Raw genomic sequence first — 13,699 nt, 5'->3', positions numbered from 1 at the left:
TATAATTAATCAATTAACAATTAATGTTGTATAGTTGTAACGTTGTAAGTCATAAAAAATTCAAATAACCTTTTTGGAAACAAAAACCAAACCATAATAAAAAAATTACAACATACAACGATACAACTGTACAACACCTATTGTGAATTGAACAAATATTTATTACAAAATTTTGTGTTTTATTACAAACGAAAAGAAAGAAAAAAACACAAGCGTTAAAAACTGAAACCTTTAAATTTTATTATTATATTAAAAGAAAAAAAACAGAAAAAAAATATATTTATATGATAAACAAAAGAAAAAAAAATTATTATTATTACAAAAATACATAAAAATTATACAAAATTATAAATTATACAAAATAAAACGAAAATAAATTATAAAGAAACAAAACAAAAAAAAACTATTGAAAATTGTATCACAATAAAAATTATTAAAAATAAATAAATATTTGAATATTTAATTTAGAAAGAAAAATAAAAAACTAGAGTTTTATTAATAAAAACAAAAAAATCCCTAAACTAAACCTCTAAACGAAAAAAAACACTAAACTAATACCGAAAACCGCTTAAATTACAAGTTAAAGTAGAGACTACAGCTGGCAACACCAATTTAGTACACATTGTAACAACAAATATACAATTTCTAAACAAATACTACCAGTATGTGGGGATTTGTCATCAAATTGGGGATTTCAAGTCTTTTTTTTGGGTATAAATGAATTTCGTTTTATACACGTCGTACATTTCTTACCGGGACGATTTTGCTAAGTTATCCCACCTCTAAGTAGCATGCTTAGTTCATATAAAAAACGGCTAATGAAAATTTAGCTCAGCCTCAGCCAAAAATAGTGATAAGTATAACAAAGTGTCATCCTAAACAAAATAGTGGCAGCACCACAAACAAATATTAGCAAAATTAACAACCCGTTTTTGTAATGACACCCCAAGAGTGGCAACATTATACAAAAAAACATAGTGACAGCTTCAACAAAACAATACTGGCAACCTCCAAAACTAAGACGTTATTTCTCATAAGCAAAGACAACATCCTTCATAAAAACTGGCAACACTAAAAATCAAAGGTTTACTACAATAATGACATCTTCACATCATATTGCGAAAAGAATAAAAGAAGTAAAGACACATTTTATTAAAAACAAAAACAAGATTTTATATTAATTATCATTTCAATTTCCGATTTCCTACACTAAAAATACAATCACTTACTTCCCGAGAAACAATAACAAAACATTAATTTAATTTTTTGCTTACTACATTTTGCTTGTTACTCTCTGTTTAATTTACATAAAACAATCAAACCGATTACATATTAATGTTAAGACATATTAATGTTACACTTGCATAAACAACAAACATAAATAAAAACTCTCATTAGTTATGTTATTGTTTCTCAATAATACTCTTTATTAAATAAAAGAACATATATACACACATGTGTCATTAAATACAAATTCCTTTACTTAGTTTGTTGTTGTTTTTTTGTTGGCTTGTTAATGCATGTTTTTTTGCACTTGTCATTACTTCTTGCTATTCCTTCAATTTAGTTTAAAGAAAGCAATCAATCAGATCACGCGTTAATTTTAAGACGTAATTTAATAGAAGTGTTAATGTTAAATTAATAAAAAGACGAATAATAATAAAAGTTAATATTTAAAACTTAAAAATTATTAAATTAATAGTGTTAATTAATGTGTGTGTAGTTCTTAATAAAAATTGCAAGAAAAAGGGTTTTCAAACAGAAGGTTACCGGCAGCCATGTCCGGGTAAGTAACTCATATTGCTTTTGCTGTAAAAAATGTTTTGGAACAAAATATTTTGGATTTAAAATGTTAATGGAATAGTATATTTAACAAATATAAAACTATTTTGGTTAATTGATAATATTTAATGAAAAAAATAATATATTTCGTTAAATGAATTTTGTTGGTATTTGCTACGTCATTTTTTTCCTTATTTTTTTGCATTGTGTATGAAGTGTGTGTCTGTTTTTAACATTTAATAAAGGAACAGTGATAATTATTGTTGTTGTTTTGTTATTGTGACATCATAGGCAAAGCAAGTACAAACAGTACATGTAAAATCTTGATTTGATCTGTTTTGTTTACATTGTGTATGAAGTGTGTTTGTTGTTGTTTTGAACATTTAATAACGGCACTGTGAGAATAATTGTAATCATTTTTTTGTTATTGTGACGTCATGGGCAAAGCAAGCACAATCAAAACACAAATATTAAATGGAATTTATTTTACTTGCTGTTGTTGTTCTCTTTATGCAATTGCTTTGTTTACCATTTTCACTTGTTGCTCTGCTGTTAATTTAGTTTTAAGAAAGCAATCAATCAGATCACGCGTTAATTTTAAGACGTCATTTTATTAAGTTGTTAAAAATCGAATAAAAATGTATTAATAGTTAATATTTAAAGTAAAAATTATTAAATATATATAAAATTAATAGTGTTTAGTGTTATTTTGAAGACATAAAAGTAATGTTTATAAAATAAAAGTTGTTATCAATACCAGAAGCAGCAGCCGGGTGAGTAACTCATATTGATTTTGTTAGAAAAAGTGTTCCGGAACAGAATATTTTGGACTAAAAATGTTATTTAAGTAGTTTATTTAAGAAATATAAAACAATTTGTGTTAATTTGTTAATATTTAATAGAAAAGAATTAATTTAATTTTTCAATACAATTTGTTAGTGTTCGCTACGTCCTAGTTTGTTCTGCGTTTTTTGCATTGTGTATGAAGTGTGTGTGTATTTGTTCTAGTTTTTAACCATTTCTACGTCACACTAATTATAATTGTTATTGTTTTTTAGTGATTTATAGAGTTATTCGTTTTTTAATAATGACGTCATAGACAAAGCAAACACAATCAAAACACAAACATAAAATGCAAATTATTTTACTTGCAGTTGTTGTTCTCTTCTTGCAGTCGCTTTGTTTACTTCTTTGACTTGTTGCTCTTCTGTCAATTCAGTTTTAAGAAAGCAATCAATCAGATCACGCGTTAAATTTAAGACATTTAATTAAATTGTTAAAAATCTTATATGCATAAATAGTTAATATTTAAACTAAAAATTATTAAATTTATGTAAAATGAATAGTGTGAAGTGTAATTTTGAAGTTATTAAAGAAATTTTTATAAAAAAGTTGTTTTCAATACTAGAGGCGGCATCCGCCGGCCGTAGCCGGGTGAGTAGCTCTTATTGGTTTAGCTGTAAAAAGTGTTCCGGAACAGGATTTTTTAGACTTAAAATATTATTTGAATAGTGTATTTAACAAATATAAAACAATTTGGGTTAATTTGTTAATATTTAATAGAAAATATTGCTATTGTTTTTGTTCTCATCTTGCAATTACTTTGTTTATTTTTTTTACATTGTGTATGAAGTGTGTGTGTTTGTTCTTGTTGTTAACCATTGTTTTTTAGTGATTTATAGAGTTGTTCGATTTTTTATTATGACGTCATAAACAAAACAAGTACAATCATAATACAATCATTAAATGCAAATTCGTTTACTTGCTGTTGTTGTTCTCTTCTTGCAGTCGCTTTGTTTACCTCTTTCACTTGTTGCTCTTCTGTCAATTTAGTTTAAAGAACGTAGTCAATCAGATCACGCGTTAATTTTAAGACGTCGTTTAATTAAATTGTTAAACATCTTAAATAAATAGTTAACATTTAAACTAAAAATTATTAAATAAATGTAAAATGAATAGTGTGAAGTGTAATTTTAAAGCTATTAAAAATTTTTTTTTAAAAAAGTTGTTTTCAATACCAAAGGCGGCAGCCTCCGGCCGTAGCCGGGTGAGTAGCTCATATTGGTTTTGCTATAAAAAGTGTTCCGGAACAAGATTTTTTAGACTTAATATGTTATTTGAATAGTGTATTTTACAAATATAAAACAATTTGGGTTAATTTGTTAATATTTAATAGAAAATATTGCTATTGTTTTTGTTCTCATCTTGCAATTACTTTGTTTAATTTTTTTTACATTGTGTATGAAATATGTGTGTGTTTGTTCTTGTTGTTAACCATTTCTACGTCACACTAATTATAATTGTTATTGTTTTTTAGTGATTTATAGAGTTATTCGATTTTTTATTATGACGTCATAGACAAAGCAAGTACAATCATAACACAAACATTAAATGCAAATTCTTTTACTTGCTGTTGTTGTTGTTCTCTTCTTGCAGTCGCTTTGTTTACCTCTTTCACTTGTTGCTCCTCTGTCAATTTAGTTTAAAGAATGCAGTCAATCAGATCACGCGTTAATTTTAAGACATTTAATTAAATTGTTAAACGTCTTAAATAAATAGTTAACATTTAAACTAAAAATTATTAAATAAATGTAAAATGAATAGTGTGAAGTGTAATTTTAAAGCTATTAAAGAATTTTTTATAAAAAAGTTGTTTTCAATACCAAAGGCGGCAGCCGCCGGCCGTTGCAGGGTGAGTAGCTCATATTGGTTTTGCTGTAAAAAGTGTTGCGGAATAGAATTTTTTGAACTAATAATGTTATTTGAATAGTTAGTATGAGAAACATAAAACAATTTTGCCTTATTTGTTAATAATTCAAACAAAAAAATAAATTTTCCATAAAGTCAATTTGTTCGTATTTACTACGTCATGATTTGTTCTCCTTTTTTGCATTGTATATGAATTTGTGTGTGTTTGTTGTTGTTTTTAACATTTAACAACGGTATAGTGAGAATATTTGTAATTGTGACGTCATGGGCAAATCAAGCACACACATTAAATACACATTCATTGACATACTGTTGTTGTTGTTCTCTTCTTGCAGTCGCTTTGTTTACCTCTTTCACTTGTTGCTCTTCTGTCAATTTAGTTTAAAGAAAACAATCAATCAGATCACGCGTTAATTTTAAGACGTCAATTAATTAAATTGTTACAAATCGAATAAAAACCTATTAATAGTTAATATTTAAAGTAAAAATAAATAGTGTGAAGTGTAATTTTAAAGTTATTAAAGAAAATTTTATAAAATAAAAGTTGTTCAGTACTAGAGGCGGCAGCCGCCGGCCGTAGCCGGGTGAGTAGCTTCATATTGGTTTTGATGTAAAAAGTATTCCGGAACAGGATTTTTTTGATTTAAAATATTATTTGAATAGTGTATTTAACAAATATAAAACAATTTTGTTTAATTTGTTAATATTTAATAGAAAATATTGCTATTGTTGTTGTTTTCATTTTGCAATTACTTTGTCAGAGGCGGCAGCCGCCGGCAGTAGCCGGGTGAGTAGCTCATATTGGTTTTGCTATAAAAAGTGTTCCGGAACAAGATTTTTTAGACTTAAAATGTTATTTGAATAGTGTATTTAACAAATATAAAACAATTTGGGTTAATTTGTTAATATTTAATAGAAAATATTGCTATTGTTTTTGTTCTCATCTTGCAATTATTTTGTTTAAATTTTTTTACATTATGTATGAAATGTGTGTGTTTGTTCTTGTTGTTAACCATTTCTACGTCACACTAATTACAATTGTTATTGTTTTTTAGTGATTTATAGAGTTGTTCGATTTTTTTATTATGACGTCATAGACAAAGCAAGTACAATCATAACACAAACATTAAATGCAAATTCGTTTACTTGCTGTTGTTGTTCTCTTCTTGCAGTCGCTTTGTTTACCTCTTTCACTTGTTGCTCATCTGTCAATTTAGTTTAAAGAATGTAGTCAATCAGATCACGCGTTAATTTTAAGATATTTAATTAAATAAATAGTTAACATTTAAACTAAAAATTATTAATTAAATGTAAAATGAATAGTGTGAAGTGTAATTTTAAAGCTATTAAAGAATTTTTTATAAAAAAAGTTGTTTTCAATACCAAAGGCGGCAGCCGCCGGCCGTAGCCGGGTGAGTAACTCATATTGGTTTTGCTGTAAAAAGTGTTGCGGAACAGAATTTTTTGAACTTATAATGTTATTTGAATAGTTAGTATGAGAAACATAAAACAATTTTGCCTTATTTGTTAATAATTCATACAAAAAATATATTTTTCCTTAAATGCAATTATTTACTACGTCATGTTTTTTTCTCCTTTTGTTTGCATTGTATAAGAAGTTTGTGTGTGTTTGTTTGTGTTTTTAACATTTAACAACGGTACAGTGAGAATATTTGTAATTGTGACATCATGTGCAAAGCAATCACACACATTTAATACACATTCTTTAACATACTGTTGTTGTTGTTCTATTTTTGCAGTCGCTTTGTTTACCTCTTTCACTTGTTGCTCTTCTGTTCATTTAGTTTAAAGAAAACAATCAATCAAAACACGCGTTTATTTTAAGACGTCATTTAATTAAATTGTTAAAAATCGAATAAAAACGTATTAATAGTTAATTTTTAAAGTAAAAGTTATTAAATAAATATAAAATTAATAGTGAAAAGTGTAATTTTAAAGTTATTGAAGAAAATTTTATAAAATAAAAGTTGTTTCCAATGCCAGAGGCAGCTGCCGCCGGCCGTAGCCGGTAAGTAAACTCAAATTGGTTTTGCTGTAAAAAGTGTTCCGGAACAGAATATTTTGGACTAAAAATTTTATTTGAATAGTTTATTTAAGAAATATAAACAATTTGTGTTAATTTGTTAATATTTAATAGTAAAAATATAATTTAACTTTTCAATACAATTTGTTGGTGTTCGCTGCGTCGTGATTTGTTATGCCTTTTTTGCATTCTGTGTGAAATGTGTTTGTTCTTGTTTTTTTTGTAGCAATTTCTACGTCACACTGAGTATCAATAATTGTTGAGTGAGTTTCTTTTTTATAATGACGTCACAACACAAACATTAAATGCAAATTTTCTTTCTTGCTGTTGTTGTTGTTCTCTTTATGCAATTGCTTTGTTTACCTTCTTCACTTGTTACACTTCTGTTAATTTTTTTCTTGTATATGAAGTTTGATTGTTTGTTGTTGTTGTTTAGTGATAACGAAATGTCAGTGAGCATAATTGTTTGTTGTTGTTTTAAATTTGTTGATGGATTAATAGAGTTGATTGTTTTGTTGCTCTAACGTCATGATTGTGAGCGAAGCCAACACTCAATACAAATATAATAATAAAGTAGTAGTTGTTGTTTTTTTGGTTTTGATTAAGTTTGCATTATTCGTAGGGTGTTTTTTTTATTGTTTCGTTATCATTGTGGGTGAATGAAGTTTAGATATGAATGAATGTTGATTGATTTTGTTTTATATTTGTTTGTTTTTAAAATTTGTTTGTTTAACTGTTAGTTTTTTGGAAAATTTCGAAAAAATGCTTCAAAAAAAGTAATAATAAAACATAAATTTAAACTAGAAAACCTAATTCTTTTAGTGAAAAATTTAAAGTTTTATCTTAAATCGATTTTTTTATAAATTTCTAATTTTTAGTAAAAATCAAATTTTTAGTAAAAATCAAATTTTTAGTAGAAATCAATTTTTTAGTAAAAATCAAATTTTTAGTAAAAATCAAATTTTTAATAAAAATCAAATTTTTAGTAAAAATCAAATTTTTAGTTAAAATCAAATTTTTAGTTAAAATCTAATTTTTAGTAAAAATCTAATTTTTAGTAAAAATCAAATTTTTAGTAAAAATCAAATTTTTAGTTAAAATCAAATTTTTAGTAAAAATCTAATTTTTAGTAAAAATCTAATTTTTAGTAAAAATCTAATTTTTAGTAATAATCTAATTTTAAGTAAAAAACAAATTTGTAGTAAAAATCTAGTTTTTATTAAAAATCGAATTTTTACAAAAAATCGAATCTTTTTTTTATTAAAAATCAAATTTTTGATAAAAATCTAAAAAAAAAATATTTTAAAATTTAGTTTTTTATTTAAAAACTATTCTTAGTAAAAAATCTTATTTTTATAAAAATTATTAAATTTTGTGTATAAAATTCAATTTTTATTTAAAATCATTTTTTTATTAAAAATCAAATTTTTGTCAAAAAAATTTTTTTATTAAAAATAAAATTTTTAGTCAAATTCTATTTTCTGGTAAAAAGTTAAATTTCTATTTAACTCAAATTTTTTTAGTAAAAAAGTTATTTGAAAACAAAAACAAATATTTTTTTTTGAACCACCCCCTATTAAGTCTTCCTAGTTGCAAACCAATTTGTGGAAGTCTTGAACATTTATCAACGTACCCGTATTAACGGTCATAGTTAAAATAATAATCAATAGCTGGTTTTACTTTTAGCTAAGCCACATACTCTTTCCCTGACAACAACTTTGTTTATGTATTTTTAGCTAAGACACATTATACATTCATACAATTATTGTGACAAATGGAAGCATACTAATTTAATTTCCTTTTCCTGTTCTCATTTCAGGTTTCCTTTGAGTTAAAAATGGCTGCCTAAACCGCAAGTATCACAAGTTTTTGAGTGTTAAAAGCGGAAAAAGTGAAGTGATTAAAGTGTTTTAAGTGTTCTAAAGTGTAAATTGCCCTTAAAGTAAAATATGGCCTTTAAAAAAGTGTGAAAAAGTGTTTAAAAAGTGTTTTATAAAGGTTGGTTTTCGGAACGTCGGTTCGGTCTCAGTATTTGTGGTGATTTGCTTATAATTTCGAGAGAAAATATTTCACGGTTACGTTGTATTTCGTTTGTTAATTTAACGGTTACGATAAACCTTCCATAAGGAAAATAACGCGACTTTAAATCGTATTTAAACGGTTACGGGTACATGTTTACGTAAATGTTAGAAAAGTAACGCGACTTTAAAACGCAGTGATAATTAATAATAACGCGATTTTAAATCGTAATTGATCGGTTACGAAATGTTTACAAGAAAGTATAGTTTAGTATTAAGGCGCGACTTTAAATCGAATTATCATAATCAACCTTATAGAAAAAAAAATCAGTGTAAATGTATGTCAATAAAAGTAGTTTGTAAAGGGCAGTGAAAAAATTAAAAGAAAAATAAAATTTGTATATAATAAAGAAGAATCTAATTATAAAATCTCATCAGTCATCCCTTCAAACAACAGCACTTGGGTAAGTTTAATTTAATTAAGTTTTTAGCAAATTTCCTATTTTCCAAATCAATTAAGACTTCAATCTTTATTTAAAACACTTCTCCAAACAAGGGCTTTTAGTTTAATATTTCCCAAAAATCACATTTAATTGAAAGTGTTAGAAATATTTTAACGTTTAGACAGTAGTATTTGCATTAGTTATTAATTTCCAAGATAGATGGTGTAGTTGAGGTCGCAAGAACAGTTTTGGTAGATAATTTACTTTCATTATTACTTTTCTCCGAGAACATAAACTGTATGAGTATGACCAAATAAGTAACAATTGCCGCAACCATCTAGAACAATGAAAAATTGAAGAAATGTTTAAGTGAATCTAAGTTCTATTGTTAATTTGTACTTACACTTCCTAATAAACTTAAATTCAAGCTAAAGAACTCTTTAGCCGTTATTACAAAACGCTGATGTAAAGTTTGTACCGAAAACTCACTAACCAAATCATTGTAGAATTTGGCGCCCAAAGGTTTAACCAATTTCGCGATCAAACAACCGATGTAACGACTCTGAAAAGAAACTTTAAAACTAATGTTTTAAACTAATCAAAATTTTTCATAATTTTACCTCATAATAACACTCTTCAGCATACCAACATATGATGGTTAATAAAATAAAAGCTAATAAAGCAAAGGCAGCATTCTGTAAAAGTCCATAATAGTCTCTACCCTGACTAAGAACAGCCAATAAAATCCAATAGGTATTGCAAACAAAATCTACAAAAAATACTGCCGTCGAAGCCAATATAGACCAACCATAGGCTGCATTGAATATTTTTATTGTAGAATAAATCTCATTATAACAATTTTTTATAACTAACAATAATTGTTCATCTTCTTCTTCCTCATTGAAGGATGTTACCATAATTACTTCACACTTTTCATAATTATTTAAATATTTAAAAACTCTTTTTAAATTACGTTCACCCATACTATTAAGTGATTTGCGTATCACTAAAGTGTAATAACTTAAATACACTAAACCAGTTAAAAATTCCAAAGTTCTAAATTGTAAAGCTAAATAACTTTGCAGCGAACGCCAATACAATAGACTAGCTGGTGATTTGGTCTCAAATGTAGTCCACATTATAATGCCATGACCACATGTCAACAGTATTATAACACCCAAGACTATACAGCTCATTCTCATACCAGACATGCCTGCATTTTGAGCCTTCTTTAGCTCTCCTTTTAAAGCGTTACTAATATTGTTAAAATTTTCATATAATTCTAAACGATATTTTCGCATATTCCATGCTTCAGCTAGCACTATTAAGTGACCCACCATATGCGTAAAATAGAGTATGAAACTTACTAAACCATCTAGACTATGCTCATCTCCGAAAATATCATAAATTATAGCCAGATAAGTAGACCAGGCAATTTCACAACACCATAGAAGTATAAATACTTGATATAACTTATAGCTTTTGGTGAATGGAGATAAACCAAATATCCAGTAGCCCAAATACATTAATATTATGGCAGTACGATATATTTTATTTTTATTATATTTATAATTTTTTATAAAAGTATCCAAACTCATGGCGAAACACCGACCTTATCCTTAAGTGATAGAATGTCTAAGAAGTTTTGGGGTTTTATAGGTTTTTATCAATAGGAAAATTGTACTTTTAAAATTTGCTTAATCAGGGTAATTTATTTAGCAATTAAAGTTATTAATTGATTTGTATATTTAATTGAAATCTATTAAGGTTTGGTTTCCTTTATAACACTATCTCTCTTACTCTCTTAAACCCTATTAAGGTTTTGATTACTTGTTTCTTTATCTCTCTCTCTCGCTCTTGAATCAGATAGTTAACGGGACTAGATCTATTCTAGGGTTTTATAAATCGACTTTCAAATAATCGAACAATCGATTTTTTGTTGAAAAAAGTCGAAAAGTCGATGTCGACTATTTTGTTCCAAAAAAGTTGATAATTCGACTATCTCTCTTCCTCTCTTAAATTCTATTAAGGTTTTGTTTACTTGTTTTTTATCTCTCTCTCGCTCTTGAATCAGATTGTTAACGGAACTAGATCTATTCTAGGGTTTAATAAATCGACTTTCAAATAATTGACTATTTTGTTCCAAAAAAGTCGTTAACTCGACTATCGTCTGTGAAAAAAGTCGACTTTGGAAATAAAGTCGAAAAGTCGGAAATACATAGTCAAAAAGTCAAAAAAAATCGAAAATAGTCGAAAAAAGTCGGAAAAAGTCGAAAATAGTCTGAAAATGTCGGAGAAAGTTCAAAAAAGTCAAAAAAAGTCGAAAATTCGAAAATAGTCAAAAAGTCGGAAAAAGTCGGAAATAGTCGAAAAGTCAAAAATAGTCACAAAGTCGAAAAAAGTCAAAAAGTTAAAAGGTTGGAAAAAGTCGAAAATAGTCGGAAAAAGTCAAAAAGACAGAAATAGTCAAACAGTCGAAAATAGTTGAAGAAGTTGAAAATCGTCGACAAGTCTGAAATAGTCAAAGAGTCGAATAAAGTTGGAAAAAGTCGAAAGAAGTCAAAAAAGTCGAAAATCGAAAAAAAATTCCGGAAAAAGTCGAAAATCGTCGACAAGTTTTAAATAGTCAAAAAGTCGAAAAAATCTAAAAGTCGAAAAATGTCGAAAAAAGGCGAAAATAGTCCGAAAAAGTCAAAAAGTGGAAAAAAGAAAAAATAGTCAAATATTCGAAAATTGATAAAAAGCCGGAAAAAGTCAAAAATCGTCGACATGTCTGAAATAGTCAAAAAGTCGGAAAAAGTCGAAAATCGAAAAAAGCCGGAAAAAGTCGAAAATCGTCGACAAGTCTAAAATAGTCAATAAGTCGGAAAAAGTCGAAAATACTCGGAAAAAGTGAAAATAGTTTCAACTATAGAACCCTAATCTATTCTCACACTTTCTTTAACCCTTAATGACTATTTTAAAGCTCATTGTAAAAGTCGTTTACACCTGGCCATAAATATTCAATAACAATCTCATTAACAAATATAGTTTTGTTTTTCGTTTTTTAAGATTTAAATCTTTATTTAATTGTTATTTAGTTCATAACTTCAAACAGATTTTATTCAATTGAAAGAATTATTTACTTTTGCGGTAACATTATCAATTAAACCTTTTAAAATTAGCGAATAAGCAGATATATTTGTATTATTTATAATGTCAAAGGCAGATGTATTTGTAGATGGTGTTGTTGAGGTTACAAGGCCAGTTTTGGTGGTTAATTTACTTTCATTATTACTTTTCTCGGTAAACATAAACTGTATGAGTATAACCAAATAAGTAACAATAGCAGCAACCATCTAAAATAATGAAGAAATAACACACAAGTTAAAATTGCACATGAAGCTACTGTTAATTTACACTTACACTTCCCAATAGACTTAAATTCAAGCTAAAAAACTCCTTAGCCGTTATAATAAAACGCTGATGTAAAGTCTGTACCGAAAACTCACTAACCAAATCGTTGTAGAATTTATTACCCAAAGGTTTAACTAATTTCGAGATTAAACAACCAATATAACGACTCTGAAATGAAATGTATAACAAAAGTATTAATCAATTTAATATTTACCATAACTTTACCTCATAATAACATGCTTCAGCATACCAACATATTAAAGTTAGTAAAATAAAAGCTAATAAAGCAAAGGCAGCATTTTGTAAAAGACCATAATAGTCTCTGCCTTGACTTAAAACAGCCAATAAAATCCAATAGGAATTACTAACAAAATCTACAAAAAACACTGCCGTCGATGCCAGCATAGACCAACCATAGGCTATGTTAAACATTTGTATTGTAGCATAAATCTCATTGTAACAATTTTTTAGTTTAATCAAAAGTTTTTCATCTTCTACCTCCTCATTAACAGTTGCTACCATAATTACATCCGATTCTTCATATTTATTTAAAACTTTAAAAACTCTTCTTAAGTTACGTTCTCCCATTTGATTAAGTGTTTTACGTATCACTAAAGTGTAATGACTTAATCGTACTATAGGTGTTAAAAATTCCAAAGTTTTAATTTGTAAAGCTAAGTAGCTTTGTAGTGAGCGCCAATACAATAGACCAGCTGGAGATTTAGTCTTGAAGGTTGTCCACATAATTATGCCATGACCACAAGTTAACAGTATTATAATTTCCAAAATTGTGTAGCACATTTTCATAACGGATAAGCCGGCATATTGAGGTTTTTTTAGCACTTCTTTTAAATTCATTGATATCTTTTTAAAATGTTGAACTAATGCTATACGTTCTTGTCGCATACTAAATGATTCCGCCAATGCCACCAAGTGACCCAGTACATGAGCAAAATATAGTATGAAACTTACTAAATCATCAAGACTATGTCCATCTCCAAATATATGATAGTTAATGGCGAGATAAGTAGACCAGACAATTTCGCAACACCATAATATTATAAATACTTGATAGATTTTATAGTTTTTGGTAAATGGAGAAAAACCAAATATCCAGTAGCATGAATAAATTAAAATTATAGCTGTACGGTATATTTTATCCTTGTTTTGAGTATAAGTGCTTTTAAAAACGTCTAAACTCATGATGAATAACCTCAACTAAGTGATAGCATATCTAAGAGTTTTCAGGATTTTATAGTTTTTTTCGTACTTTTGAAATGTGCTTAATCATGGTAGTTTATAAATAA

General features: G+C 27.1%; 2 protein-coding genes across 2 annotated transcripts in view; one reads left to right on the top strand and one right to left on the bottom strand.

The window, feature by feature from the left end:
* Positions 1–13,699, top strand: part of LOC111679266 (thyroid adenoma-associated protein homolog) — a 171,394-nt gene that overhangs the window by 27,021 nt on the left and 130,674 nt on the right. Inside the window, exon 12 of the mRNA XM_046947588.1 lies at positions 8,355–9,017. Within this exon, the coding sequence (XP_046803544.1) occupies positions 8,355–8,370 (16 nt within the window). The 3' untranslated portion in view covers positions 8,371–9,017. The remainder of the gene's footprint in view (positions 1–8,354; positions 9,018–13,699) is intronic.
* LOC124418719 (putative gustatory receptor 2a) lies at positions 12,101–13,595 on the bottom strand. The gene is made up of 3 exons (XM_046945907.1): positions 12,618–13,595; positions 12,402–12,560; positions 12,101–12,334 (listed from the first exon to the last, which is right to left on the bottom strand). Exons 1-3 carry the CDS (start codon positions 13,593–13,595, stop codon positions 12,101–12,103), a joined length of 1,371 nt encoding a protein of 456 aa, XP_046801863.1.

Source organism: Lucilia cuprina, chromosome 3, assembly GCF_022045245.1.
Source record: "Lucilia cuprina isolate Lc7/37 chromosome 3, ASM2204524v1, whole genome shotgun sequence".
Taxonomy (NCBI): Eukaryota; Metazoa; Arthropoda; class Insecta; order Diptera; family Calliphoridae; genus Lucilia; species Lucilia cuprina.
The sequence above is the reverse complement of the archived record's forward strand: the minus strand, read 5'-3'. Positions and strand labels throughout refer to the sequence as shown.